The 27,873-nt window shown below is 38.4% G+C and overlaps 1 protein-coding gene across 3 annotated transcripts in view; it reads left to right on the top strand.

Annotated features, from left to right (window-relative positions):
- TRHDE (thyrotropin releasing hormone degrading enzyme) overlaps positions 1–27,873 on the top strand; it is a 220,784-nt gene that overhangs the window by 77,264 nt on the left and 115,647 nt on the right. For 2 of the 3 annotated variants that reach the window (XR_008233144.1, XM_052774608.1), the window contains exons 4-6: positions 7,010–7,164; positions 13,686–13,799; positions 26,778–26,915. Coding sequence is in view for 2 of the 3 variants with exons in the window: in XM_052774608.1 (XP_052630568.1) it covers positions 7,010–7,164; positions 13,686–13,799; positions 26,778–26,915 (407 nt within the window). In the remaining variant the exon portion in view is untranslated. The remainder of the gene's footprint in view (positions 1–7,009; positions 7,165–13,685; positions 13,800–26,777; positions 26,916–27,873) is intronic. The other variant, XM_052774609.1, reaches the window with a different exon arrangement.

The following is a 27,873-nucleotide window of genomic DNA, read 5'->3' as shown; positions in this document are numbered from 1 at the left end:
ACCTCATTGTTATAATTCTTAAGTAGTATGGATTTCTGGAGTTTTCTGTGTACCTGCACCTCGGTTTTGCAGCGAAGGGGAGGAATACGGCAGTGGCACTTGATCATTTTTTTTGTGGCAGTATTCATACTGGAAGTGCTTGGTAATCAGTGGTGTGTTGTTTTCAGCCGTAGAATCCTCATGCTCTATTAACTGTGGTGGTAGGAAAATGGCTGTTGGCAATTTTCCATCATGTCAATGCTCTCAGTATTTATGTTAGAAACGGTATTTATGAAGGCAACAAAAGTCTTTCTTGTTTTTTTCCTCCCTCCAGATCTTTTGGTGTTGAGAGTTGGAATGTATTTTCTCTGTTTATCTGTTGTGTATATACTGTAAGGGATGCACGTGCAGTACTAGCCCTCTAACTTGGACTAACAGAAACCTGAGCTGATTTCAGTTTGTGTCTCGGTTTGTTCCATGTGACTCTTTGTTCTAATGTATGTCTAAGCAGAGTTTAGAATACGAACATTAGACTGAAGGCTGGGAAAAAAGGTTTATATTTATAAAGAAACTTTTTGAAAGATTTTTTTTTTTCCTTGTTTGTTACCATGCAGCAATTCATAATGATCTGTCCAGGTATTATTTAAAAGAAAGGCATTATTCATGTAGAAATCGATACAACCAGGATGATACATAATTCAGCCTCAATGGGTGATAGCATTCATTTTTCATTTTAACATTGAATCATTTGATATACTTTGAAATAACAAAGCAATGATCTATAGATTGAGGTTATGAAAATTGAAAGCAATTTAATAATATGCATGTCAAATAAAATCAGTGGGTTTCTATTTTATTTTCTTAAACTGTAAACTAGCCATTACCCAGTGTCAAGGCTCAGTTGCTTGAAAAAATAGCAAAGTTTTTCTTTCTATATTACTGCTTATTCTCCACCCTTACCCTCCCCAGCTTTCTCTCCCACGTTTTTTTTTCCCTCTCAGATCCTTTAGTATTCACATTGCATTAAACATCAGCTATTCATATCACTCTGGAAATCCATCCATTGTTTATGTCAGTTAATGTTAAGTAATACTTTGTACAGCAGTAAGAAGCAATAAAAACCCCAGCAATAAACTGCTGTCAGTGATTTCTCCTCAGGGTCTGCAACAAGCCATTTGATTTGACTGAAATAATGGCAAACAGTTTTAGACCTTTGCATTAACTCTGCAGGCTAACGTCCGTGTGGGTTGGTAAGTGTCATGCTTACAGAAGGATAGTGGTGGTGTAGTCCCAGAGATAAAAACTGATGGGTGCCAGAATAAGCGTTTGGGTAAACAGAAAAGTGAGTTGAAGATTTCCCGTGGGGCTGTCGTCCAGGTTGTTTGTGACTTGTGTGTGTTTGAATACTTTGCGTATAGTGAGAGAAGATAGAAGAATACTCTTAAGTTGTAGTTTAAATAAAAGTAATAGTTAAAAGACAGTGAATTTAGGGTACCTAGGTCTTAAGTGCCAAAAGTGAGATACTGAAATGGTTTAGTTTTCAGGAAACATGCATTAGTATTTTCTGAAAATCAGGTGTCTCAAAGTGTCACAAGGTGAATGCTCAGATCCATTGTGTTTCGTTCTGCTGTTGCAGTCAGGTGGAGACCTTCCTGTTGGCTTCGGAGAGCTTTCACCACACCCTGGGATGTTTGGGGTTTTTTGGGTTTTTTTCCCTGCCAAATGTCTTTTTAAGGAGATGAAAGTATATACAAGGAAAACTTGGTTTTCCAGCACAAACTTCTCTGTCATATACTAAGCAAACAGTGCAGAAAAGAAAGTTTTTCAGTAGTCAATTTAGGTATTTCTTATAAGTACTGTTACCAGTAGTTCTTTATCAGTAGAAAAATTGGGTATTTCTTACAATAACTACTGTTTGACTTCATGGTTTTTAACCAGAGCTGTCACTTTTTGGAGTTGGCTTGTTCCTTAAAATCTGCATAAATCATTAAATGGTATTCCATTACAGAAAAGCATCTTCTACTTATTCTTTGTAGAAGAAATGGCTTTGATGAAGGAATCTGAGTGGCAGAAATAGAAACCCTTTTAGTAAATAGTTCTTTTTTTTTTTGTACAACAACAGTCATTTAGGAAATCACACAAGACCTTTAGAGAGATTTAATAAAGCTATTGATTGCATTATGCAGCATTAGGAAAGTGCAAAACCATACTTTGGGTTTTCATTTGTCAAGACTGGAATAAACTGATATTAGTCCATGCTTTCTCTTAATTTGTCGAAATTGTTGTCAAAACCCTGAAATACCTGGTAGCAAGAAATCTGCACCTGAAATCTTGAAGAAAGCCTCTCTGAAGAAATGAATGAAAATAATGTTGTGAGAGGCACGTAGGTAAATTCAGATTATTTTTATAGTGTCATTTCTGTAATAAAAATAGAGATTATAAGGGAAAAAACATGGAGTTCATGGACTCAACAGTTTATCTCTGTGTGTCTCCTGGTTTTATTAAGGAAAACATATGTGTAAAGACGCTTGACAGAGAATTCTTGTTTCTCACTGTATGTTCTCATTTACAAGTTGCAGTTTTTCAGGGCCCTCAAATTTATTTGGGAGACTTATGTATGATAACAGAAAATTTGCAGAAATTGTTCACACAGTTAGTTATTCTTTTTTGTTTTTTTTTTTCCCCTAGTCGGTGCTTTTTATCTTCTACTTTGAGTATTAGAAATTTAATACTGTCATATGTTCTGCAGGATCTAGCTCTCAGTTACATTTCAACCAGCAGCTAAACCAAATAAAATTGCAGTACATAACATTAGTAAGTGTGTTCATGCGTGTGGATGTCTGTCTGTCTGTTTATACGCACACTCATATTCATATGTATAATAAGGATGCGTGTCTGTTATACCAGTGTCTGCATCAGACTTCAAACCGAGGTGGTTAAACATAGTGGAATCACAGTGGTGGACAGGGTGCTTTGATGTTTGTAAAAGAGTAGGATGATAAAGGAGGGGGGGAAGGACCCCCAAATTTAGGGTGCTCTGCATGAGAGAGTTGGATCTTGTTTGGCATTTAATCCTGTTCAGTTCTAACCCTGCTCTCGTTTAAAGCAAGAGTGATGTTCCCAGTTGTGTGGTGTGGGGAATTTAATGGTTTATAAGGGTGCCTAGAAAATACTATAACTGAGTGGCGGAAAAGGAAAAACAGTATCATTTGTTCAAATTGTACAGATTGTAAGTTCATAGATAAAGTTAAAAAAACGTTGAATGTTGATTCGCTCTGTGACCAACTTAGGTGTTAAATTGTTAGTTTCTATTTTGCACTATGATGATACTTGCTAATAATGTCAGACAATTATATTTTGATGTAAGCTCACATAGTTATGATGCCTTAATTAAACATTTGGAAATAAAAGCAGCTGTTGAGCTATGTACATTTTGTGTAACTTGAAATGTTTTTCATGAGATTCACGCAGAAATAGATTTAAAAAATGTCCAAATGGTATCCTTGTATTCGAGTAATTGTGCCAGTGTAGTATGTTAGTGTGAAGTTCCAACACGTTTTTGTCCTGATGGCTTTGCTGGTGATTTTATTTTAGCTGTATAGTTTTTACTTCTTGGTCATGAATTTAGTCTCTGTGAAGGCCAAGAGGTGGAAACCCTCTATTATTCCAGCAGTACACAGGACTCTCTGCACTGCTGTATCAGGAAATCTCAAGTAACAGTTTTATGATGTACGAGGATATTATTCTCTGCAAGCAATAACACGCATTTCTATTTCCCCAGCAATATCCACACAATCAAACATTCACAAGTGCTTTACAAAGAATTTAATTAAACAGTGTGCACAGTAACTGGATGCAGCATGCACACAAGCTGTTATATATTCAGTAGTTCACATTTTGCAGTTAGTGCAGAACACTTTTGAGCAGTAATATGTGTGAATGATATTTCTATCAAAACGTGCATCATCACCCCTCCTTTTGTACCTTGCCCCTTAAAAATTACACTAAAACCTCAACAGATGTCACCTCCAGGAGCACAGGATACCTTCCTCAGTGCTCTAATGGTGTGATAAACAGAGGGAAACACAAATTCTCATGTTGAGACTTGAACATCAAATGTTATTCCTCTGAATTCAAATGTTTATGACTCCTCAGAGAAGGATATAGATTATTGTGTCTTTTACCACAAAACTAGGCCTGTTTGGAATTTTATTTAAAGGTAATAGAAATTTGTGGAGCAATCAAGACCGACCACTGAAGAATTTAATTTCTAAATTAATATTGAGACTTGGACATTCAGAGTTTAGACATGGACAATGAGAAGCAAAAGATTTCTCATTTTGTGATAATAAGTATGTTCAGAGTCCATTCTTCAGTATGGGGATTACGAAAGTCTCTTCTTTGGCATTAAAGTGCGGTGCATCCGACCCTGCACTTGGAAAAGGTAGGAGTGTGTTCGTACGTTGTGGTACACTTCTTAATTCATTCAGCATTATTGGTATGCTCACGTCACCTGCAAGGATTAGCATGCTGGAAACCAGCAGGGTTATCTGTTACGTTTTGGTTTGTCTGTTCAGCAAAGCCCTTTAAGCATTAGCCGATGCATGAGAGGAGTTTCCAGGCTTGCAGAGCAACGGGGCTGTGTTGGAGGAAAGTGATTTAGAGTATCCCTCTGCGGTTGTCTACCTGCAAGGCAGTTAGCCGTCCATCAGATTGGAAGGTTTTATTGGTATGTCAGTGCTATAAAATGTTGGTCTAAACCAGCAGACCAATACCGATGACACAATAGTGACAGGCAGTCTATAATTAGCTTGCAAAGGTGTTTAGTATGAGACCTCACCCTAGTTTCCCAGTTCCACAGAGTTATTCCAGTTTATTACTGGTCGACACTGACAAAATCTGTCCATTATGACTGGCAAGAAAGACCAAAAACTACAAATGAACCTGAAGGAGAGAAAGGAAACAAAAGGATCAGTTAAAAGTAGGGAACTGGTTTTACTTTTGTGCTACTTCTATTTTGGTGTCGCTTTGCTTATTTGAGGGGAATTGCTGAAAACTTAATGGGTGTAAATAAGAACAGAGACTCTCTGTATTCTTCTTCTGAAGATGCCTTTTGGAGGAAAGTTTAATTGCTGTAGGAGAAGTTAACAGCTTTCTTTACAGAGTTGAGAATGGGAGAGATCCCTGTTTAATGTTAATGAAGATTTGCCATTAACTTCAGTGATTTCGCCCAGTAGCCTTTGTGTCCTTTCTTTTCATTCTTATCCCTTCTTTGTATAGCAGACAGGAGTTTTACATTTTGTATGTAATTTATAACGAATTGCAGTTATTCTAAAAAATTAGTACAGTTCGAGCTTCAACTGAAAAAGAAAAGGAAAGCATGTAATTTTGAATTTAGTCACATGTCTAATCTTGAACACCGTGTTTTGGTTTTTTGCTTTATTTTCTTTAATTAGGCTCTTGTTCTAGCATCTGCCTTTATATAAAATATTTATTCTTTACCATTTGTAGTACGTCTCTGTTTGCAATTTGGATATTTTCAGTTTGCTTGTATTTGGAAGTAGCTGCTAGACTCTCTCTGTGCTTCCACTAGAAGGCTGGTATTTTTATGCTTTTTGCAGCAGGCCCTTTTTGGGAGTGCTGGAATATATCCAAGTTTTCCATTCCTGGTATTTCAGTGGCAACTTCCTGTGAATCCTGAAGTAGAGCTCCTGCTGTCAGGTTGTTCTCCAAGCCAATTCCACCACACGTATCAGCAAGCCAAACCAGACAAACTTAGGAGATGCTTCAGTGCTGTGATATAATTGAGAGTATTATTTAGAAGAAGCAGGTCAAAATTTTTCTTCTTCAGGTTAGGAAGTCAGCCCAGAGACCTTTTGTCCCACCCAGTGAAGTACCACCTAGATATACTTGTGTTCACTGCGAATGAACTAGCTTTAGAACCAGAAGTAAGACAGCCAAATGAGAGGAGTGTGGCAGCCAGGCTAATTAATTAAGAAGCCAGGCTAATTAGTTTGCCTGGAGGGAGCACCATGCTGATGTGACAGTGTAGCTTCCAAAATTCTGGCTCATTTGTACGCAGGTTGCACTGGGCTTCTTGTAGACATACAAGTTATTTCTGGGCTCTTTCAGATGTTTTTGCCATGAAGCAGCATTGTGTATTGGTTTAATCCCTATGTCAATTTAATGTAATTTTGGATTTATTTCCAGACTGATAGTCAATTTTAGTTCCTTCTCAGTCTTCTGCAGTAAGATTTTTCTAACACACGGATAGACATTGTGATATTGTCTTGTTCAACCTCATGCCACTGGGAGAAATTCCCCACCACTTTTTTTTTACCCGATGAAGGACCTTCCTGTCTTCTTCCTAATATTTTGTCACTTACTGAATACAAAACTGAAATAATAGTCCTGAAGTTTTGTATGGCACCATTGTTCCAGCCTGTGGGGCTGAGAGGTTGCTGTCAGCAGTCCTGTCCTCAGAGGATGAATGCTAGCAATAGTGTACACTCAAAGATGCCTTGTTTGTAAGAACTGGTGATTCTGACCAGTTTGCCATCTTTCTGGTTGTTAGGAAACAGTATTCCTTCAGTGCTCCCCTTAACGTCAGTCCTTACATGCGGTTTGATGTGTAAGATGTTCATAAAGGAGTCGCTTTAATGAAAAGTTGAAAAATACATACCAATTACTACATTGATAGGGTATCGTGAACGTGAGAAGCAGTATCAAACCCAGAAGTAAATCAACAAGGTATTGTAAATAAGCTGGATTCTGTATAGAAAACTTCAATTAGAAATACTGTGCTACAGCAATAACATGGTAATTATGTGTGAACAGATAGTGGCATAAGATAATAGAGTATTTTATTAATGTTTCCTAAACAACATTACTAGAGAGCTGAAATTCAGTTTTGTTTTTTACATGTGTGTTATTTAAAATGCTTTTAGTGATCATTTATGGCCTTACTTACAATAGCTCTTCAGCATAGTAGGTCCTGCAAGGTGTTAACATATATTCTTTCTATTTCTAGATCTGTTAGCTGTGCCTAAGCACCCATATGCTGCTATGGAGAACTGGGGACTGAGTGTTTTTGTGGAGCAAAGGATACTGCTAGATCCAAGCATTTCTTCTATATCATACCTACTGGATGTCACCATGGTCATTGTACATGAGCTATGTCATCAGGTATTAAAAGTGTTCAGATATTTGATATTAATGTCAGAAACCATGCATTCCTTTTCAAAACTGAAAATGAATTTGTGTTGTTCACAGAGACAGTTGCAACTTTTATTGTAACTGGAGTCCAAATAATACGGAGATCTGTAAGACACATCACTACAATGTAGAAACTGGGAAGACTCAAAATGGGGATAGAAGAGAAAATTAGTAGCAATGAACAACTTCCCTGTCTTCTGTATGATTATATTCTCTGTCTGTGTGTGAGCGTGCTGTTGGTGTGTAGACTAAACTTGTTGATAACTGTAGAAAGCGATTTATTGCAGAACTATAACAGATTCATGCCGAGTTTCATGTTCATGTCAAAAAATGTTTTGGCTGAAATCAATTTGGTAGTCATCTTCTTCCCTCACTGTCCTGGGTTTGGCTGGGATAGAGTTAATTTTCTTCCTAGTGGCTGGTAGAGTGTGTTTTGGATTTAGTGTGAGACTAATGTTGATAACACACTGATGCTGTAGTTGTTGCTAAGTAGCGCTTATCCTAAGTTCAGGATTTTTCAGTTTCCCATGCTGTGCCAGCGAGCAGGGGCACAAGAAGCTGGGAGGGAGCATGGCCAGGAGAGCTGACCCGAACTGGCCAAAGGGATATTCCATATCATAGGACGTCGTGCTCAGTATATAAACTGGGGGGGAGTTGGCCAGGAGGGGCTGATTGCTGCTGGGGCATCGGTCAGCGGGTGGTGAGCAATTGCATTGTGCATCACTTGCCTTTTCTTGGGTCTAATTTCTCTCTTTTTGTTATATTCCTTTTCACTACAATTATTGTTATTATATTTTTTTTAATTATTATTATTATTTTTATTATCTTATTCTATTTTAGTTATTAAACTGTTCTTAAGCCATGAGTTTTACTTTTTTTCCCCACTTCTCCTCCCCATGCCACTGGGAGGGGGAGGAGTGAGCGAGCAGTTGTGTGGGGCTTAGTTGCTGGCTGGGGTTAAACCACGACAGTCACATATACACATACTTCCATTTTCTTTTTCTTTTCATTTTTTTTTTAATTTGGTGTTGACCCTCTGTTCACTAATGGTGGATAATTGAGTCTTTATGTGTACAGAAACTTTTGTATCAATAAGAAAACTTCGTAATAAACCCATATTACAGTTTATTTTACATTTCTTCCATCTTCTTATCTCAAACTAAACACATTATGAGTGTTTAGTAATATTGAGTTGAATGCAAATGTTACTGAAGAAATTTGCTACAGGGGCAGGAAACCCTTTCTTGCACTCATAAGAGGCATAATCATAGCCTTCAGGTTAAAATGAATGAAATCCTACTGTGTAATCAGCATGGCTTACATCTGTGACTTTACACAGTATTCTTTAAAAGGCAATGCAATTTCTTAACACTTTCTGCAAATAAAAAGTGCCATATAAAAGGGAGCCTTTGTAATGGAGTTCTGGTAGATGAACTTGGAAATAATAATGTTTGGTTCATATTCATGTTTCACATTAAATCTGTCGATTAATATGAAGTCCTCAACTACAACACGAAATTTTTATTGAAAGTTATTGCTGGTTTGTTCTCAATATGATCATCTGATTTTGTTATATGCTCTTTATTGTGCAGTACAATAGAGTAGCACACTGTTCAGCTAGAAAAATTACAGTGCCTTAGGAATCAGGTGTGGAAAACACATATTAGGTCATCAAATCCCAGCTCCTGTTAGTATTAGATTCTTGTGTGTGGTGCGTTTTGTAGTGCCGGGTTCAGTGCTCCTGATTACAGGGTTATGCTGCTTCCCTTAAAGCCTTTTGATTAAATCTGATGGTCAATAACTTTTTCCTAGTGTTCAGCTTAAGTCTCCCTTTTTCTGAAGTCATTCCATTACTTCCAGTTATTCTTTGCACCTCTTTAATAATTTCCTCTGCTTCCAAAGCAATTTATTCTTCAGATGTGGGCAATTATCACATCTGTAACTTGCCAGGTTTGTTTATTTGATTCTCATTGAAACCGAAGCCTTTTTACATTGTTCTGGGAATATCAGAGGATCATGAAGAGGGTGAAAACTATATTTGAATTTATTTTAGGGTAGCAGTGCAGTCATAAAGTGCTTTTAAGTGACCTTAAAATTGCAAATGAGAAGGTTTACCTGGTGTCTGTGTTGATATTGCTTCCAGTGCTGTTCTCTTAATTAAAAGAATCTTCCTCCATTCATGTTTCTGCCGTTTCTGTTTTAGTACCATGCTGATCAGGTCCTTGCTCAGCTGCTTCACTGGATAACTAGCCAAGATAGAAAATAAGGAGGTGGAAGAAATATTATTTCTACTTTTTAGATGCAGAATTGAGTCACAGAGAATACGGATTGTTCATCTGCAAATAAAGTTTAAAGGGAGAAACCCTCCAAAAATACAAGCCACAAAACACTGTCTAGGACCTCCATCCTCCAGTATTGTCTTTATTTAGCCAGTTTTTTCTACTTTTATCTTACCATACTCAGAAGCCCCTCAAGGAAACTTTAGCTGTGGATAGCATAGAGCAGGAACTGTAAACAATACTAGCTTAGCTGAAAAGGTATTGAACTGAGACCAGGGTGGGTCCAGGATCTCTTGCCTCTGCTATTTAATTGTTAATTATTCACTGCATTTTTCATCCTCTTTTGCTGTGCATCATCTCATCTGTGAACTTGGGGTGGCACATGAGTATTTCTCCCCTTCAGTCATTTTTACACATAGAATAACAGAGATTAACCAAAATCACTTCTGGCGCAGCCAAAAGTAGAATCCACATCTCCAGTTTTACTTTTTATTTATTGCTTTTCTTTTTAAATTTCAGGTAAGAGGAAAGGGAACTATCCTAAAATATGTTTTCCTAAAGTACATATTTTTCTTTTTTTTGAAGAATTGTATCATTGTCCTGTTTCCCCAGATTTTAATCCTTTGACTTCAAGACTTACAGAACGTATCTGAGCATGTAGCAGACTAACCTGTATGAGACCCTTGTTACTTATAGTAACATAGCAATTGCTTTGCTAATGTTGTTCCCAAGATTAGAAAAATCAGACAAATATTAAGAATTGGGATTGTTACCTTTAGATATGACTGTTTAAAATTGGAATTCCCAAACCTGCTGGGTATTAATGCTTGAGCACGGTGTTCAGGACAGATAGAAAATGAGAGACAGGATTGCAGAAGGACAAAGAAATTCCATGGTTGTTAAAATACAGGTAAAAAGTGTGTAAGAATTTTACACCCAGTTTCTTCACAGGTAACTTTGTAATGCTTGACCAGGTATTTACTTTAGGTACATGTTTTAGGAGGGACATATTAAAGTTACACAGGTAGTTTTAGTTTAGTCATTTTGTAGGTTGCTAGTGCTTGATATTTCAGCTTGTGTGTTCTTTTAGAATATTTTATGTATTTAATTGAAAAAAGAAATAATTGGAAGAAGGAGTGTTTCGGCATCAAAGCTTCTCCTCCAAGCCCCAAAACACAAATGAGATATTGGTCACAACACACATATTTCTAGCAGCTTAAGTTGATAGCTTGAAATAACTACCATAATTTATTAAAATAATTCTATTAAGGTAGTAATCAGTTTTATTTGTGTATCACAGATCAATCCCACCTACAGCCTTTGAAGAAAGTGTCATTTGAATTTATGCATCATGATTTTTTGTGATAGTTTTCCCACATGAGCACAAAACTTGGTGTGACAGATTGAGTTAAAAAGGCATGAAAGCAGAAGGAAAATTAAAAATTTCTCAATCAATTTTTTTTTAATAATCTGTAAAGAAAGCATATAGGAAAGAGTGTCCTTTCGGTGTGTCTGTAAAATAAGTGCCTTCTGCATGTCAGGCTGAACATAATACCTGAGGGAGATGAGAAATTTATGTAATCAATTTATTTGAATTCATTTTTCTTTTCCAAGATTGAGGCAAATAGTGTCTATAGTCAAATACACAAATAAATAAATAAACAATTACTTAAATAAATGAAGTGCTTTACTTAATGTTTTCTTTTCAGACATGTAACACCTAGGAAGATAATAGCACCTTTCTGCTGGAAAATTTGGCTTCATTAATTGCAGTCTCTGGGACTGCTCTGTCTCTGACATTGATAACTGTCTCTGATACTATTCAAGACTAGTTAAGCAAATTCCCTACATTTTCATATTGGTATCACATGCTGTTTTAATGCCTGTAAAACACTTCTTCCTTTAGGTGGATAATTAAATGAATACTTTTAATTGTATCATTAATAAATAAACCCAGAAAACTCACAAAGGAGTATAAGAAATTATCTTTCGTGGCATCTTAAATTAATGTTATTCTTTTGAGTTACAAGAGGATGTATTATGAACTTTACAACCTTTATTTTTTAAAATCTCTCTCTGAATAGTCATAGCATACCATGACTGGTGCTGGTTTCGTATTTGTTCAGCAGCCCTCTTGTAATTCAAGATATAAAATCTGTGCTATTGTGTTTAGTCTGTTTGTCATTAGAAATCATTTAATGGACCTATTCTAGTATAAATATAACTTTCCTGTTATAAATATAAATATAAATATAACACTCCTCTGGTGGTATGCTACTCTAACATTTCAAATTGAAAAGTGCATTATCTATATGAAAGCATTTCCAGTGTTTCTTTGTCTTTTCAGTTAAATGTTCTTAAGATCAGGATTTATCTCTGTTGGTCCTGTAGAGAGTTAATTTATTGATAGCCTTCAGCTAGATTATGATCACTGAGTTTAGTTTCACTTGGTGTGTGAATATGACTTTTGTCAACCTCATCTTTTCTCCCTAAATTTTTAAGTTGGTTGTCAGTGAGATTCATTGTCACGTTTTACTTCATTTTTTCGTTCAAATCCTATTTACTGAACATTGTGTGGCAATCTGGTAATCTCAGTTTCTGTACTCTGTTCTTTGGAGCCCCTGTGTTCACTTCACTACGGATCCTTGTTGCAGCATTGATCCTTCCTTGGCACTATTCTCCCTCCACAAAGACATGCACAGAAGCAAGACCTTTCATTCACGTCCCAGACAAAGCCTTCAAGTAAGCCAACCGTCATGAAAGCAAACCACTTACTGGCCAACTCTGCTTTCATTCGTTCCCCACTCTCATTACGGTGTCAGCAGCAGCTCCCCTGCTCTGACGTGAGTTTCTCCCCCTGGAATACTTACTTGCTGCTCACTTTTAGTGTATTTTCAGAGCTTATGACTCCATAAAAACTCAAAATTATCTCTGTTGATTATGAATTAATCTCATTTCTAATCACATTAAACAAAAAACTGGCAGAGAATTTTACTGAAAGAAGATTTTGGTATTTGTTCGGCAAAAAAGATGGTACAGAGGGTATGAAACGTGTTTTCATAATAGTGTATGTGTTTCTGCTCTTACCACTAGTGTTATGATGATCCAGGTTGCACAGGGTCATTACAGTCATTTAAACAGGGTCATCTATCAGCGGAAGAATTGATGGTGCCTGATTTCCTTGGAATTTTTGTCCTCATTCCTCTTCCAATGATCATCCCAGCTCTGTCTAAAATCCCCGACACCCACGTGTCCTGTACTGTGACAGCTTTGTGGCTGTTGACAGCTACTGAGCAGAGTATCTAATGTCCGCGTTCTTGCCTTGCCTTCAGTTTAGGTCCTTCTCTTTTCAGGTGCTGATCTTCGTGTACTTTTTTAGGAGTTTAATTAGCTTTGAGATCTCTGTCCTTCTTTCTAAATTAGACTGAAGTCAGTGGGGAAATTCAAGAGCGACCTGGGGCGAATGAGAAAGGCAGTCAGCTGGGGTAGGGTTCCTTTGCATAAACACAGGTGGTCCGTGCCAGTGTAGATACCCTCTGCCTCCGGTTGCTGTTCGGGAAGGCTGCAGATCTCCTGTAAGTCCTGTATGAAATTTCCTAGGCCTGTGTGGGTATCTCGGATACCCTGGGATGCTTTTTAAGTAGCACCAACTACCTGTTTTTAGGCATTTGAGTCCTACCCACAGAAAGATGACATGATTGTATAAAACTGCTTTCCTTAGGAAACCGGCCAATGAACGGCATATCAGTAGTGTTGTAAATCTTAGTGGGCAGGCATCGTGGAGAAAGAAATGCTAAAATTTGGGTCTGGGGTATGGAGATTGAGTTCCCAGTTTTTCAAGTTTCACACTATAGTGATGTTTCCAGGTAATGTATCAGATTACTTGAGTTAGAAGCCTTTTCTGTCCACTGTGTATGTTAGACCCTTAAACCTTGGGGAGCATCTACTCTAGATAACTAAAATAGACACTGCAAATAGTCTCCTCAACACTTCTTTTCCCTGGCTTGTGCTTTTCTAATGTTTTACTTCAGTAACTTGTGCATCCTGTAAAGGCTTAATTCATTAGTACATAAAAAAACCCAGTTAATGAGTTTCAGTGGGTGGTATATACACCACTGTTTTTATTAAAACTTGTGAAGAATGTGTTCTGTATAAATGAGATGTATACAGACATGGTTTCCTGAAGGCTGTTTATTTGAACTTCCTTTGCAGTGGTTTGGTGACCTTGTGACTCCAGTTTGGTGGGAGGATGTGTGGTTGAAAGAAGGTTTTGCTCACTATTTTGAATTTGTCGGGACAGACTACCTCTACCCAGGGTGGAACATGGTAAGTCAGTTTTATTTTGTTAATTTGGAGACTCCACAGAAAAGTTGCTCTGCTGTTATACTCCTGCTTTTGTTATAGACAGGGACTGCTGAAAAATAGCAAATGATGCATGCAAGTATCAGATGTCCAATGAAGCAAAATCACTAGGTGTGAAATAATTTGACAGCATTCCAAAAGTGTAATCTGCATTTTATTACAAAAGAAATAAGGTCGTGTCTATCATAACCCAACATTAAAATAACTACTGTCTCTCTGCTCAGAAACATTTTGGATTAAAGAAGTTATGATTTAACATGGACCATTTTTGAAAATATTCAGAATACTGAATTTTATCCACAAACCTGAGATAAATGGGAAAGAATGTTTGGCTAAATCATACTGTAAAACTGATCATATTTTTTCTTACAGTATTCTGTTCTCTCTCTAAGTTTACTCTTTTTATCTTCCTGCTACTATTTGGCCACCTAGTGCTACATACAAAGTTAACATGGGATAAATGAATTGACAATCTGGGTTTCGGTATGTTTTCCAGCTGTACACAGTTGAACATGCTTTGTCAACTGGTGTGCAAATATGGAGCTCTCTGAGGGCAAAGTGGGAAGGGACATTCTTTTGGAGTCCTGTTATATCATATCATACCTGCTCAGGTCCCAGTTTATATCGATCGCTGCAGTCTAGAAATACTGTCCTTCTAAGAAAAATAAGAGATACGAGACCTCAGGAGAAGGAAATGGTGTGTGAGACCATATTGAAGGTTGCTATATAGATTTTATCGTCCTTTGGAGAAATTTTTCTGTTTGCTATCCTTTTGTGTTTACATAGGTATAATTATGTGGCAAAATATTTGTTATTAATACAGGTTGCCTAATAGAGTTTTGTTGTAGCTTGAATGTTGTGCTTAAACACTTGCACACTAACTTCTGAAAATTTTTTTCCCATTTCTCAGGGATTTATTGAATATTCTTATCCCAGTAACTTTTGTGTGGCATGAACTGTAGATGCTACAATTTTGAGTTAAAGCTAATTTTTTAAAATAGTTGTATATAGGTATGCGTCTTGTGAAGTTTGAATTATCTGTAGTATTTTAATTTTTTCTTTAGGGTGTCAATTGTGGTTTATAATTGCATTATGAAAAGGAAAATAAATCTTTATCTGAACTGACATCTGCCTTGCATAGGTAGGCTTGTTGGGTTTACGTAGCTTTGGTTTTATTAAAACTCATTCTCTTCATCTTTATGAAAAACACATCCTGAATTACAATGTAATCATTCTAATTATGAATGCAATGAAATCTGGCAGGCCTTTATGATTTCAGCATAGTGAAATGTCATAGATGACAACGTTTATACACTGAATTTTATCTTCAAATCATCAGTCATTTGTTCTTCACATAACCAGTTTAACAAATCAAGAATAACTTTGCTTTAGAAGTCATTTAGAATATAGAATATTTGCTTGAGACTTCTCTGTAATGAATATAATGTTCACTGTTATGCAAATGACATGCCCATAATGTGAAACCCTGGCGTCTTAGCAGAATACAGGCAAAACAGTTGGGTTGAACAAGGTATGACCATTAAACTCGGAAATCAGACACATGCTGCATAAATTAGAATTAACTACAGTAGTATTGCTGTGCCTGAAAAAATATTCATCTGTCCAGTTTTTCCTTAAATTAAGAAGGTAGACATGAAGTTTTCATAGGGCTTTGGATATCATTGGCCTTTGATATAAAAATAACCATACTGTCATATTTAAATAATTAGAGAATTGATGGCAAGATGGAACACTTAATGAGTTAAACATTTAAACATGCTGCATTCAATTAGCAATTGAATCAACACTGTGATGTTTCAGCCTTATTACAGACATTGTAGGAAGAGGAAGCAAAAGGTACGGTTGCTGGAATTTGGCTTGCTGGATATTTTTGTTATTGGTATAAACTGCATTTGCTGTTTAGAACATACTGACATTTGTAAACTTGAAAAAATAAGAAGTGAGCATTTATAAAAAGAAAAACTGTTCCAAACAACTTATGTTTTTTCAAAAGTGAAGGATACAGTACAAGCTTCATGAATCAGTTGCAAAAACAAGAACTACAAACCTTATTTTCTGTAATAATGGTTAAACAGAGCAACATTCCAGCGTTCTGGGTGGTGTTTTGTCAGCAGTAATTCGTACCTGTGAAATAAAAATAAAAGATGTTATGGTGTATGATACCACAGCTCTTTGCATCAGGAAAACAAAGAGTAATATGCCAAAATCCTCTTTCTTTCTAAAGAATTGGGAAAGTTAGACAGTTAACTTCTTTCTCTTGTAGTTCTGAAAGGTTACCCTTGAAAGTTTGCTCAAGAAGCCCATGGACTAAAATGTCAAATTCAGCTTATTTTCAGCTCATTAAAGACTTTTTGTCACATTTTTGTTTGATTAAGTGTAGAAGCAAAAGACTGGTGGTCAATTCCAGAAAAAGGACTTTTTTCTGGAAATGCAACTAGGGCAGTATGGATACATCTGAATTAAATGGATCTATCCACAGCTTCCTACCTAACTTGTTGGATGCTTGTAGGCTACAGGCACATAACACTTTCACCATTAAAGTTCTGTAAGCCCCTAAAGTTTTACTACTTGTCTGAAGATGAGTCTCTTTTAGTAGAGCTGAGCATTTTTCAGTATCCGTCTTATTTGGCATTCAGAGTCTTGGTATGGCTGAACCTGAGACTATTTAGGAGAGCTATCCATTACGCATGTTCACACTGTTATAACTTAAACCAACAGCACTGAGTTCTGCACAAAGCAGAGCGCCATGGGTTTTATCCGAAACCTGTTTTCTAGCTTTTCCTTCTTCTCTAGGTTCTTTAGCTTGCTTAGACATTTCTTCTTCCTCTGAGGTTCTTGATTTTATCAGTTTTTCTTCAATTGTTTTATAAGCTCTTCTTTTACCGCAGGAAGGATGGATGGATAACAATATTGACTGAACTGCCATGGAGCTGTAACGCTTTACTGAGCTTTCCAGCAGGTCTAGAATTTCTGGTCTTGTCCAGAAGGTGTTTGCATACTTCATCAGGCTTGCATAATGAGAAAGGAAATCCAGTCCTTATTAAACCCTTCCCATCCTTATGTCCTGGATCCTCCTATTAAAATTTTGGGTGAAGAACAGAATGAACAGTCATTCTGATGGAGGCATCCATTATTCGTTGCAGTTAATGTAAGATACATCAGAACTCTCCCGAGGAAGCGGACAAAGTTTTGCTTGTTTTAAAACAGGAAAGTGAGCTTTCTGTGCTGAGATCCTTCATGGTCCACCATTGGTCATAATAGCCTTTTTAAAATATAAGTTACTTCAAATCAAAGCTAGAACTTCTCATTTCCATCCCTCAGCTAAAAAATAAGTCCCTGCATGTTACCTTTTACCTCTTGAAGTTGAAGCTACCTTTGATTTTGCAGGAAATATGTCCCTACTACACAGTCATTAGACATTCACAATGGAAATGAATTCACCATTCTTCACATTTCAACCTCTTACCTTGCCTGTCCCCCAAATTAAGTTTTTTGAAATTCTTATTCTGAAATGTCTCAAATTCTTATTCTTAAATCTCATTCTTCAAGGTTTTGGAAGTTTAAACAATTGTTTCTGTGTTGTCAGGATGGTTTTAAAAAGAAAGCTGGCACTGCAAACTGTTTCCCCCAGAGGTCAGAGAATTTCACTTGATCGTGTGTGCTCAGAGTAGTCATCTGCGTGTGAATTCCCTGGCTGTTGCTATTTCAGGACGTCGAAAGAGACAAGGTTTCTGTATTAGAGGCTTACCATATAACTGGTTGGTTGTCTCTCCATGCCATCAAAAAGCAACAGCAGCTGGATGCGAGTTCTTGGGCTGTAAGATCTTGCGACTCATACGACAAGGTAATCTCACCTCTGTGGAAGGTGCCTCTGCTAGTTTTAGGATCAGAGAAAAGAGAAAATTACAGCAGAAAGCTACATGCTGGTCATTTCCACTTCATAGCCCTGTCTTTTCTCATCTACCCTGCTCACGTTCCTCCTTTCAGAGGCCCCTTTGCAACTATATATTCCATCTTCCTCTCTGCTTGTTTCTGTCATTATCCTGAAGTCCTTTGTATGTGGCTCTGTAAAGGAATTCAGCTGAGGCTTACAGATCCAGGAATTTTACCTCCTTATTCTCTGGTGGAAGGAACCATCATGTTTGTCCTTGAATGTCTCTGGTATTGCGGTAGGTTTTGAGGACTATGACAGCAGGAATTACTGGCATGTAATTTTCCCTTTCATCCATCAAACGAGTGTCAAATACTTTAGTGGTCAGTACCCGGCTTTTTGCTGAGAGAGCATTTCACAGAGCCTTGCTGCCTTCTCCCTTTTCTTTATTATAAAGTTAGCTTTGCTGACAACTTTATTGGCTGAGTCAAGGTGTAGTACATGAGTGATATTTTTTAATCCTCTGCCTTCTCTATCCATTGAAGCTCTGGGATAAGATCTCCCACTTTCTTGTGTGCTTACTACTTTTATAATTAAGGATGGTCATATTTGCCGGAAATTTTCTTAGTATTAAACAATTGTGATTAAAGTATTTGGAGTAAAACTTTGTGTCTACATGGAAGGGCGTCTTTCATCTTTCTTAAAAGTGAACTATGCTTCCTTTACATTATTAGGTTCCACAGTCTAGATGATCCTGCCGTTACTACAGGCAGCTGCAAATAATAACAGGGTTGCATATCAACATTTCTGTTTTAAAAATACATACTGCAAGAAATTACCTGTGCCTAAAAAAGTTAATAGAAAACCATTTAACTGAACTTCATTACATTAAGTACTTTGAACATCAAGCAACGTGCTGCCCTAATTCTTGATAAATGATCTTAATTGCCAGTCTTTGTCATTGACTCGACTGAAATAATAAAAGTGAATACAGCCATTAGACACATGCATATCTTTAATGTGCTTTGACTCAGATTGCCTCCTAAAGCATTTGTCTCCATCTGTAAAATTTTTTTAGGCGTCGTTTGACTCATAGAAAACCCAGAAAATCATTATGAGTTTTGAAGTAGACTTAAGACATGGGCCTTTTGATTTATTTCATTATTATTTTGGCATTTCAGACCTGAGCTGTAGCCTGCTTGATCCTTCTAACCCAACATAAATATCACGCTGGCTCAGCATTGAGAGAGATTCAGCCTCTCATTTTTTAAAACTACTTTCATCTCTTCTTTTTTGGTTAAAGGCTCCCCATGCCGGTATAAAGTAAGTGTTTAATTAATACCACATGGAGTGTTTTTTCCCCCAGTAACTGCTCAGCAAAGTCAGTCCTTGTAGGATTTTCTGGTTTAACTCAACTGTGGGGGAAGCTTTCAATGTAAAATTAACTAGAATCTCATGTATAATTGACTTTGGCAGGAAAAGAGAGATATGTAAAGGTAAGCTGCAAGATCTTCTGGTTGCTAATTACTAGTCCTTTTAAAGTATACCAGTTTAGAAATCCTTATACTAAATTTAGCTTAAGGAAATAAATTTCTATCTCCACATGCTCTTCCTTAACAGTTTCTTTTTTTATGCTCTGGCAAGGTGGATTAATATATGGAATTCTGAACTTTAAGTAGTTAACTCAACATTTAGAGATCAGACATAAATGAATATCAACATTTAGATGAAACATTTATTCAGGAGATTAACTACAGGTTTGGAGAATGTCAGTGTCTCTTCTTTCTTCGTGTCATTATCTGCTCATCTTGAGAGAACAGTTAAAATGACATTATGATGAGAGCTTTTGGGTCATGTGAGTTCAAATCTCCCGAGTTCAGGGTTTAGATGAAGCTTTGGTTTCAGAAAGAAACTTCAGTCAACTGGCTGAATTTCACATAATTTTAAATTAGTAACCACTTTGTCTTCAGTAAAAACGAGAAAGAAACTTCATGGCAACTTTTGCCTGAAGGCAAGGACTCACTGCAGGGTAGCCCTACTGAAACAAGACTATGCACTTCATCAGAAAGTATAGTTCATACGGGACGTTCAATGGCAAAGCTGTAGCTGTATATTTGAGGGCATCCTTACTGAAAGACTCTGCTTCTCAAGTTTCCTGAATGTGCTGCCACTGTTTATTTTGAACTTGGGGCAGTGTGCAGTTACTTGGAGCACAAGCTGATAAGTAATTTTTGGTGTGCCTGCAAATCATCTTTGGCTCCTTTAGGCCTTAGCTCACTGAATCTCATCACTTTCAGGCTGAAACAGTCTAGGCATGCAAAATCCATCCAGCAGATGTGGAGCACCCGGAAAGTATTCTCACTGATGGTAACCTCTGGCAGTTGTTGCTGGAAGTTGACTCAATGTACCGACCACATCTCAAAGCCCCTTTTCACTTAACTATTATTTACTGTTTCTTGAATTGAGCTGAATTTCCTCTACAGATTCCCCCTGTGGAGTTTGAATTAGAGGATAAACTTCATACTTTGTTGCCTAATGTTTTAAAATGCTCTGGAGGCAAATGCATGAGGAGACAGTGGATCTGTGTTCATCCGTTTGCTTAATGACTATTTCTGTGAAGGCAACTACATACAAAGTGGCAAAACATGATCTTGGATTGTGAAACTGACTTTTTTTTTTTTTTTTTTTTAAGTGCTGGTGGTCAGTATGTGATGTTTCCTTTTCTAATGCTCCCTTTTTTGTACTTCATCCTCCCATTCTGTAGGCCTGTATTTGGTGTAATGGATCTGGTGTACAACCAAATCAAAGCTATACCTGAAAAACAGAGTGGTGATAGGAAACAGCAGTTGAAGTAGCTGGTGAAATTGCTTAAAAACTCCAAATCAACTACCCATCTGCTTGGCAACTTAAGCAGGTGGTCATGAATATCTGGTTTGGCACTTCATTGAAAAGAAAATACCTATCCAATTCTCTTTCCTGATATTCAAAGCTATTGGTCTTCCTTAACTATGAACTCCTAGAACATCTACATTGTTTTATAACAAAAATTCTCAGTCAGTGTGAAAATTTCTCAAGCACAGAGACAGAAGTTTTGCAAGAACTTTGACTGCAAATGCAGAAAAGAAGGCTATGAAGGTAGACACAGAACTGTGACATATTCACAGCTGATAAATGTAGAATGCGTTGCAGGCTTCCTTCAACAAACTATGCACATAATTGAAGCACACATGCAGAGATATAAATTAAAAAAAAAAGCAATCTGTAAGCTGCTCAAGCTATTTACAAAAAATTACTGTTGGGAAGAGAGAAAGAGAAAGAAATGTTGCTTTCATTTGCAAGTACTTCAGAGACTTCCTGTGCTATGACAACTTAGGATTTATAGGCATGTAGACAAAAGAACTTGATTTTGGCCCCCAGTAGATCTTTTCTGGCCTTAAGGTGTTTTATTGAACCTTAGGTTTCTTCATAGATGATATTCCTCTGTAGTTTGTTAAGCTTCACCCTGAAATATATTGTATTAGAACTGAACTGCTTGTAGTGTATATGCTGGTGTTCTTTGATTGCTTTCAAAATTTGCCCCTATTTCTTTTTCCCTAGGGTGCACTTTCCCTATAAACCCAAGTATTGTGTCTTGCAAATGCTTGTTTTGTCAGGCATGAGAGATCACTTATCTCCTTTGTATTCCTGATGGCTAGTAAAGCTCTATATTTTGGAGAAGATATTTCCAGCAAATTTGTTAGGAAAATCACTTGCAGATTTGCACACCAATATTACGCTTTATACATGTAGATTTCTCAGTCCATAAACTGTTTGAATGGCTATCCCAGAACAAAGGCAATGCCTTTAATATTGAGGCCTTTGATCTTTTCTGCGTACTAATTATCAGTTTTGGCTTTCGTTGTGCTATTCCTTTTGTTCCACTGTTGGATGTTTTCCATTTTTTTCATTTTAATTCTTTTCCCTGGTATTTCATATTAATTTTTAGTAATTATTTTTATGTGACTGACTTTAAGTATTACATTATTGTCATGCTAACTTGTACTCTTACATTATGCCTCTGTATGATATTGTAAAATCACCAGCAGCAACCCCGTTCCATTACATCATTGTTATCCTGTTATGCACAACAAATTTTTAATGGCTCTTGAAGGTGTAGTCTTTTCTGCCAAAAAACGTTACTTCACAATTGCTTTCTTTCCAGTTATAGGTAGACTGGTTGAATGGTGGGCATCCTGTTGGGGATTAATACATAAAGAGTGACCACTACCTTTCCATAAACCTTCCTCCTTAGAACAAGGTGAAAATAAACCAGAACTAGAAAGCTTTCTTGTGGTTAGCCAGTTTCTTACTCCTGATTCTTTTTGCAGTGGAATGATTTACACTACAGATCCACATTTAAACATCTCCAGATTATTTCCATAATGTGGAAGAATTGCTACAGGTGGAAAGTTTCTGACCCTGTTACCCGTTGCATTTGTGCTGCTTTTACCCAAAGCAGTGAAATTTGAATTTTCACAATGATTAAATGGTGGCTAAGGAGGGGAGAGCACAGAGAAGGGATAAGTCTTTCAGGACAACCTTGTACCAAACAGAGAAGGTCTTATGGGCGAGGATTAAAAGAAGTCATTCCTATGAAGAGACAAATAGTTGAATCTAGTGACCACAGATGTTTGGGAAATAGTCTGAAAATGTAAATCTTTGAAAGGCATGTTTGCCTGGTAACAGCACTTCAGTCCCTGCACCTGGAAGCATTCTCAAGAGTAAGAGAGGGAAGGCAACCAGAAATAACTGGCACGTCTTTTCTTCTCAGCACAGGTCTGGTCTCCCAGAGTTTCACTATCCGCAGTCCAAGGAAGGCTCTGAGGAGAGGAGATGAAGAGACGCGTCTCCGAGTGGGCAGTAGGAGGATAAGGAGCAGAGGGGCTTCCTGCTTGCCCTTAAAGAAAGGCACAAATTTGAGTGGAAGCACCTCTGTCCTTATTTCAGACTAGGCTTCTGCTGCTGTCGTACCAGCTCCTGCTCAGAGCCCTGGCCCTGTGTTAGCTCTGCACAGCATTGTGCTTACCTGCAGCTACAGACACTTTCCAAGCAAAGCCTCAAGACTCACCTGAAGCCCTCTTTTCCTTACAGGCAGATCACAGTCTTTGGCTTTCCTCTTGCAGTTGAACTCCCTCGGAGGAGGGTCCTCTTGAACACCATTTTGTCATTGTTTCACGTCTAGCTCCAAAGCTGTCACCTGCCGTGTTGACACCTCGCTGGCCTCATTAAACGCATTCCAAGGTTGAATTTCTTTACAATTTCTGTGCTGCTAGGTGTTCCTTTAGTCCTGTAGGTATCATGTTAAAACAGATCAATTCCACTGTACTGCATAGGGTAAAATAACACGGGAATAGAAAGCCCCTCTTCCATCAGTATAAGTGGTTTGGTCACATGTGTTGGCCTTTTCCCCTTAATGTGCTGATAGGACTTTAATAGCTGAGGTGGTGTTTCTTCAACATAATTAAGGCAGTTTTAGTTTCTTTCTGCATTTCTGGTTCCTGTTGCCTCTTCAAGCTGCAGGCCCCGTCAACCAGCAAACTCCTCTCTCTCGCTTTCTCTATGTCTCCCTGGAGTTCTATTTGAGTCTCCTTTTGGAACCTGCTCTCAGAGGCTTTGTAATAAAGAGAAAAAGTGGGAATATTTTGGAAATCTTTTTAATTCAATAAATTTATCTTTAGAGGTCAAAAGCCTTCTTAATTCTCACTAAAATGCAGGTTTACATGTTTGGAGACGTACTGGCTATTCCAGTTGTATCCCAGTGTGACAGTCTGCCATAAATTTCAAGGAAGACTTTTCAGCTATGGTAACTTGAATGAGTGATCATGAAGCTAAAATGCTCCTTTTCAGCCCTTCAGGATATAACCAAAGAAACAAACAGAAACCCAAAAAGTAGCCTGTCCTTTTCATATCTTTTGTATTCTTCTTATAGCTTCATTTTATGTTTTCTACATGCTGATTTTCTTAATTCTAGGTTCTATATTTAAAGTATTCATTTGTGATTAACAGAGGTCCTTTTAATGAGTTAATTCCAAACAGTAACAATCCACTCCCACAACTGTTTGTCAGTTGTGATATCCAAACTTGAATTTGGAGATGGGTCCATACCTCTGTGTGTTCATACCTCTGGTGGGATGGCCCTGGCTGGATGCCCCAGGTGCCCACCAAAGCCGCTCTATCCCTCCCCTCCTCAGCCGGACAGGGGTGAGAAAATAGAACAAAAGGCTTGTGGGTCGAGATAAGGACAGGGAGAGATCACTCACCAGTTACTGTCATGAGCAAAACAGACTTGACTTGGGGAAATTAATTTAATTTATTACCAGTCAAATCAGAGTAGGATAATAAGAAAGAAAACTAAATCTTAGAACACCTTCCCCCCATCCATCCCTTGTCCCTGGGCTTAACTTTACTCCTGATTTCTCTCCCGCCTCCCCCCAGCAGTGCAGGGGGACGGGGAGTGGGGCTTGGGGTCAGTTCATCACCCGTTGTCTCTGCCGCTCCTTCCTCCTCAGGGGGAGGACTCCTCACTCGTCCCCTGCTCCACTGTGGGGTCCCTCCCATGGGAGACAGTCCTTCACGAACTTCGCCAACGTGGGTCCTTTCTGTGGGCTGCAGTTCTTCACGAACTGCTCCAGCGTGGGTCCCTTCCATGGGCTGCAGTCCTTCAGGCACAGCCTGCTCCAGCATGGGTCCCCCGCGGGGTCCCAAGTCCTGCCTGAAAACCTGCTCCAGCGTGGGCTCCTCTCTCCACAGATCCATAGGTGCTGCCAGGAGCCTGCTCCAGCGCGAGCTTCCCATGGGGTCACAGCCTCCTTCGGGCACCCATGTGCTCCGGTGTGGGGTCCTCCCCGGGCTGCAGGTGGAGATCTGCTCCACCGTGGACCTCCCTGGGCTGCAGGGGGACAGCCTGCCTCACCGTGGTCTTCCCCACGGGCTGCAGGGGAATCTCTGCTCCGGTGCCTGGAGCATCTCCTCCCCTCCTTCTGCACTGACCTGGGGGTCTGCAGGGCTGGGGCTCTTTCTTACATGTTCTCACTCCTCTCTCTGCTGCTGTTGTTCCCCCAGCGGTTTTTCTTCCTCCTTCTTAAATCCGTTCTCCCAGAGGCACTACCACCGTCACTGACGGGCTCGGCCTTGGCCGGCGGCGGGTCTGTCTTGGAGCCGGCTGGCATGGGCTTTGTCGGACGCAGGGGAAGCTTCTCGCAGCTTCTCTCAGAAGCCACCCCTGTAGCCCCCCCGCCATGCAAACCCAATACGATATCTGTATGTATTACACGTCATACATCTGATGAAACTGGGGCTCCGTTACTGACTAATAGAGAATATGGCGGAGGTGTAATCGAAGTATCTACAATCCTTTACACCTCAGCAGTTTTCCCCTGAGTAGGACTGTCATAATAATTGTTTCCCTACACCTTTTCTTTCCTATAAAAATAGGGCAGTTACTAACTGTGTATGCATGAGAAAATTTGGAAATGAACAATAATACGAAGAAGACGGTACTTCTTCCTTCACAAACTTTACCTCATGCAGCCAGCTGAGAACACTAAGAGTGTGTTGGGTAATTGGCTTTCCTGCATCCCGTGTTTTTAATTGCCTGAATATACAATCAGCTCAAGGTACATTTCTTGTGCTCTAATGAATTTTAACATAAAGGTTTATTTCCAGATGGATCAGCACTGGAAGAGCTTTTTGGCTGTCTTATAATTTAAATTAACACATTGATACCAAAACCTTGCCACCCAAGAAATTAAACATAGAATTTATTATGTAATTGTGTGGTTATTTTATCTGTGGGAATCAAGGTGGCTTTTGAAAAAAATGCAGCATTCCCTAGAGTTTCTTTATATTATCGCACTAGGTTGACGTTAATTCAGGAACTGTTGTAATTTAGATAAAATTGAAGATATGTCATTTCGGGGTGAAAAAAAGCTTATTTAAACCTTCCATAATTTTTAATTCACTCTTTGCATTTATTTGTGACTTGAAAAAACAAGTAAATTAAGCTCTTCTTTCCTGACAGTCTTTTGGATTAGAGACATCTATATGAATGCAATACGTGGAGGTTTTAAGGCATGTCCTTTCTCAGCTGAAAAAGTCCCATCTAGCTGCACTGTAAAAGTGAGTGCAGCACAGTTCATAGAGTATACATGATCATTTAATTACTGTTGCTGCCAGAGTAAATATGCAGCAGTTTTGACATATGTGTGCAATCCATATTTATAGAAGGTATAGAAACAAATTAGTATGTTGGATGTTTGGGTTTGCACCTGCCTGTGATGTAGCTGTGACTTTGACTTTGTCATTTAACTTTCACGTGCCGCTATTGTCCCACTTGTAAAGAGACATAATAATGATTTCCTTCAGGTGGAAGTTACAAAATTTGCAGAACACGCAAGCTCTTGAGGAAAAAGGATTTCTATACCAGAATTATGAAAGACAATGCAGACATCTGCTGTGACATGGCCGTGGGCTCTGTTCATTGTCCTGTCCCACGTCGACCTGCCATGTGAACTTGGCACTAAGAGCCAAGTGACTTAAACCTCATTAAATAAAGCAGTAATAATTGTATTTACCCATCTCTGTCAAAAGTTTTCGTACCTGTGTATACAATGAGCTCTACTATTTGTAGCATCTATGTATTTTTGTGATTGAAGACTGCCATTTCTCCTCTCTTCCCACTCCTTGTAACCGTGAGTAAATGGTTGTTATCAGAATTGCGGTGTGCACCGACATGTATTTTGATTCACTTAATAGTCTTTAATTTAATTTCAGTCAGCTTTCATTGCAGCAAAAGGTCTGAAGTCAGAGGGATCCCTGGTGCTCGAATTAGTTCCTGTCTATCCTATAAACCTGTTCAAGACTGTAGGAGGTCATAGTGGCTTACACTCAAACCAGAAGGTCTAATTTTAGTCAGCTGTCATATAGAGGCTGCCTCTGATAACTGTGCATCATTTCTGTATTGTTGTAAATGTGTATTTGTCTGCGATATTACTGCATATGCTGTATTTCAGGAAAAGCAGAGATTTCTGACAGATGTCCTACATGAAGTGATGTTGCTGGATGGTTTAGCCAGTTCACATCCAGTATCCCAGGAGGTGCAGCAAGCCACCGACATTGACAGGGTGTTTGACTGGATCGCTTATAAAAAGGTGAGACTAATTAAACATATCTGTCTCTATATATAGATATGTCAGTAGCCATTAGAAGGTCACCTTCCATGTGTAAAACAAATACCATTGTAAAAATACATACACCACAGTGCTTATTAGCTGGGAAACTTTAATTTGTGTTGAATATATTTGGAATATACTACAGTGATTGTAGCCAATTACATTCAACACACTGAGTGTTATTAAATGTTGTACGTGAACTTGGGAGGCTTTCAGAATTGAACAAGAAGATTTGAGGTTTTTTATTACTATTTATTTTGTGGCAGTGTCTGAATTGTATTCGACGCTTTAAAAAGCAGAAGCATGTGTAGTCTTTGTCCTATTGAAACTCTCTAGAAAATTTGTCAAGTACTAAAGTTAAATGTACTGGGTTTTTTGTTCTTTTTCTATGTGTGAGAATTTTTCTGTCAGCTAGTGAAAACTCTGAAGTCATTGGTGAACAGTGAGAATGGAGGAACTGCCTTGTGGGGTGATGAAAGGATATGTATTAAAATCAGGCGATTTGAAATTGTATTTCAATGAATAGGAAGCCTTTTGGCCAGCTTTGGGACTGACTGAACAGCTTCTGTGCAGGAGTGAAAGGGCTGCACACTTCCACCTTCTCCATCATATGACTAAGCTTGCTGTTAGCGTATGGCCCAAAAGCTGGTGCTTTCCATCATACCACATGATGATTCTCTGCTACATGGTATTGTGTGTAATGCTCTGCCTTAATTTCATGACCAGACCTGCTTGATGTGTGGTGCAGAGGCTGCTGCCTGCAGCCTTCCGCTGTGAAGGCTGTACGGGAGCTCTCTGCTGGCGATTTGGTCTTTTGACTATCATCCTTGTAGTTGATAATAACTTTTCGTCGCATCATTAGCTGCCTAACATCAGACTGTAACAAGACAGCAGTAGCATAGCACTGACTTGTCTACTGAGCCTCCAGTTTATCCAG

Source organism: Harpia harpyja, chromosome 23, assembly GCF_026419915.1.
Source record: "Harpia harpyja isolate bHarHar1 chromosome 23, bHarHar1 primary haplotype, whole genome shotgun sequence".
Taxonomy (NCBI): Eukaryota; Metazoa; Chordata; class Aves; order Accipitriformes; family Accipitridae; genus Harpia; species Harpia harpyja.
Note: the sequence above shows the minus strand (reverse complement) of the source record. Positions and strands in the feature narration are given on the sequence as shown.